This window comes from Galeopterus variegatus, unplaced genomic scaffold (assembly GCF_000696425.1).
Source record: "Galeopterus variegatus unplaced genomic scaffold, G_variegatus-3.0.2 Scaffold4292, whole genome shotgun sequence".
Classification (NCBI taxonomy): Eukaryota; Metazoa; Chordata; class Mammalia; order Dermoptera; family Cynocephalidae; genus Galeopterus; species Galeopterus variegatus.
Genome location: NW_007730403.1, coordinates 132,211 through 135,979, shown reverse-complemented (window position 1 = coordinate 135,979; position 3,769 = coordinate 132,211). Strand labels below are relative to the sequence as shown.

General features: G+C 37.2%; 1 protein-coding gene across 1 annotated transcript in view; it reads left to right on the top strand.

The window, feature by feature from the left end:
- LYST (lysosomal trafficking regulator) overlaps positions 1-3,769 on the top strand; it is a gene marked incomplete at its 5' end in the record, with an annotated part of 145,646 nt that overhangs the window by 54,450 nt on the left and 87,427 nt on the right. The window contains one exon of the mRNA XM_008587222.1: positions 335-487. Within this exon, the coding sequence (XP_008585444.1) occupies positions 335-487 (153 nt within the window). The remainder of the gene's footprint in view (positions 1-334; positions 488-3,769) is intronic.

Genomic DNA, 3,769 nt, shown 5'->3' with positions numbered 1-3,769 from the left:
CAGAAAAATGTGAGAATCTCTGGTTAAACTTTTGCCTTATGTACAAAAAAGTCTGTTCTTCGAAATAATTATATAAAATGAAATAAATTTGTAAGCTGATATTTTTCCATGGAAATCTTTATAGTAATTATTTAGAAATTTGCTTTAATGTTGCTTTTAAAGACAGTTAAAAAGTGTTTACTACCATCAAAAGCCCATGTTAATCAAAATTTTTAAATTTATGTCTAATAAAACACGATTGGGAGTTTAGATATTGCATGATATATAAAAATCAGCTCAATAAAAAATTGATAATCACATAGCTTGAAAACATTCTAGTATCTTCTGTTTTTAGATATGGCTGTTGCACTACAGCTTAGAGTTCTCCAGGCTGCTATGGAATTTATAAGGACCACCGCAGATCACGACTCTGAAAACCTCACAGATCCATTCCAGTCAGCTTCTGCTCCCCATCACGCAGTGTTTCAGAAGCGGAAAAGCATTGCTGGTGAGTATCGAGTTAATATTTCAGTAATTATAAATTGAAGGTAGCTAGACTTTCCTCTGTTCTGATGACATTCACATTTTTAAAATATTTCTTAGCTTAAAAAGTTAAGCTTTAGAATTTGAGAAAGTTTTCCTTCCAGAGGAAAGTATGCTGCTGCTTTCTTTTCAGTGCTGCTCTCATTTAATTATTTCTTGAGCACCTACCATGTGCTAAGCACTGTGTTAAATGCTGGAGATACAATGATGACAAAAACAGAGTCTGCTCTTGCAGAGATTATAAAATAGTAGGGAAATGTATAGGTTAGGAATAGAGATTATAGCAGGGCAGCCAGATTTACGTCAGGAGTCGGGAGATCTCTGAGGAAGTAAGATTTCAGTATGGACATAAAGGATAAAAAGGGAGTTAGCAAGGTCAGGAATCAGAGGAAGAGTGTTAACAGGCAGAGTGGCCTGTTTATGTGGAGGTCGTGCGGCAGGGAAAGCTGCACTTGTGCAAAGCTGAATGAACGTGGCACTTGATGAGAGTGACCCAGACAAGGCTGTGCACTGTAGCATGGGCCAGTTCATATATAAAAACACAGGCCATGTTAAGGAAGTTAGATTGTATCTAATGGGAAGTCAGCAAAGGTTTTAAGAAGGTGGCATGATAGAACCGGATTTTCATTTTGTAGGGATCGCTCTGTCTTCTGAGTAGAGAGGGTTAGAAGAGGAGAGCGAGAGGAGTAGCAGGAGTCCAGGCAGAGGGTGGTGGTGTGGATATGGCTAGTGGATATGGTTCGACTGCACTGGACATCAGGGCCTGCTGTGAATTAGTACATATCACCAAATAATAAGTATTCATATTGAAAGACTTCCTGATTTTCTCCACAAAGTCTGCTATGACCCTTAAATAAGCACAACCCAGAAAGATAACATAAACACCACACATACAGGATACACACACACGTACCTGTGTGGATACACAGTGGACAAATATGCATGCAGGTGCATGCACACACACACACGCATGCATGTGCATGTATCTCCGAACAGAGTACTTGGTAGTAAATTGTTTGAAGTTTAATCACCCTTACAGTCTTGAAGGCTTTAAAATCCTAATCTTTCTTTCACACATTAAGCTACTTCATTGTATTCAATGCAGTGCCAAATTTTTTAAACCATGTGAAAAACTCACCTATAAAGACAAGCTACTAAATACTTATCGTCTTATAGTAGTATAAGTTTAAATTATGCCACATAAAACTTATGTAAATAAAACTTCTAAAACATCCATGTAACCTGCTCCTACACATCCTTCCTTCCTTAATATCTGAACACGGTCTCTCCTCTTGAGTTGCTGTCCCTGCTGTGTCTCTCTTTCGTCCTGGGCAGAATTGTGTCCTTTACCAAGTCCAGTGATGCTCAGCTTCCTACACGCCAAAGGTGACTTTGGATTCCTTTCCTTTGCAGGACTCCTCCTGCAGTCAGTGACTGCTCAGAGGAGTATCCGTTACTACTCCTGCTGCTGCTTTCCTGTTGGTATTTCTCATCCTCAGATCCATTCCTTCTCTGTTCCCATACCTAGATCCCTGGTTTAGAAACTGATTGACTTATGCCTGGGCCCTAACACAGTAACCCTCTTGCTATTTTCTTTTTGGTGTATGATTTCACTAACAGTCTGTCATCTCTCTCTTTAGATACCACCATCATTATCACGTTGAGCCTCAGAGCCCTGCATATCTCCAAGTTTGTTATTGTTTGTTTTTTTGTTTGAGTCATTTTTTAAAACAGATCATGGACTTTTAGTCTTTTACTACAATGCTCTCCTTTTTTCTGACTCCCCTAGCGTCTTATTATACTTGGGCTTATACTTTTCACTCTAAGTAAATGCAGTTGCTGGAAGCCATATGAGGGTTATAGAATCATACAAATTTTGAGCTTGATAAAAGACCTTAAAAGTCATTGTGTTTTACATCCATTGCTTTATTTAATCCACAAAATAACCTTCTTTATCCATTCATTCAACCATCAAATATTTATTGCGCATGAGCCATGTTCCTGCCTTCGCGGAACTTATGTTTTACTGGAAGAAATGGTCAGTAAGCATATAAACAAATATATTTAATATAGTGTCAGTGTAAATATCTACCTGTGAGGTAGGCTCTACTTTACTTTCTGATTTACATCTTACATATGAGGAAATGAGGCTTAGAAAGAAGTGTGCTTAAGGCTACATCAGCTCTGTGTGGCTTCACAGCATGAGTGCTGAAATACTTCCCACTTATTCAAGTACATAGTCTAGCGAAGACCTGATATTTCCTTTATTCAGCATATTGCCATGCCTCTTAATTATGATTGTCAGTTGCATATACAGCACAAAAGCTGTCAGAGATGCAGACATCAGGAAGAATTTGCTTAAACTGAAGACGTTGTGTGACAATATCATTCTTCAATATATCCAGGATATGAATTTTTTTTCTATTTGTTTCTTTTTTGCCTCAAAGGGGACCTACCCACTGGACAATCTAAAATGCTATTAAAATATTTAAATGTCTTGCAGGATAAGTCATTAAAACCTGTTATCATAATTTAGTCACATATAAGTATTTTTTATAGAGGTTATTTATGGAAATTGATATATGTTTTCGTAATTTAAAACAAAGGTTCAATTCCAATGAAGGGTTCCATTATTTCTCACCTACCAAGACGTCATTTTGGTTCTCATGGTCAACTTCCGATGCCTTTCTCCTCCAGTCCATTAAATCAAGACTCCTCCTTCGAGTTTTCTCCTGGCTGCACTACCTGTGTGGTACCTCCTGGAGCAGGTGCAGTAATGGTGCAGGAACACGAGTCCTACCTGTTTGATCTGAGGAAACATTTCTCAGGAAATTCTTTTGTAGGATTGAATTTCAAATAATGCACATGCCCCAAATCATTTTAATAGCAAATCACTGGAATTATATTCACCTTTCTGATCTCTTTACTTTTATTTGCCTGATTTCTACTTTGTTACTTTATATCCTTTTCAGAACTATTTTATAAAATTCAGCAATGATAAGTATCCAGAAATAATAATGTTCTTACTAAAACACAGTGTGCTTTAAATATCTGTTGATGATTTTGGAATACAAAGAAGTGAAACAGTATTTGAAATATTTTGTGCAAACATTCTGAACTACTTAAACCCATCTAGTACTTTGAGTTTTTTAGGAAACTCAAACTTTGCCAAATGATATCCATCCTACCAAGCTTTGTCACTAGCTTCAACACTGTTATTTAGGACTTTGGAACCAGAAGTACTGTT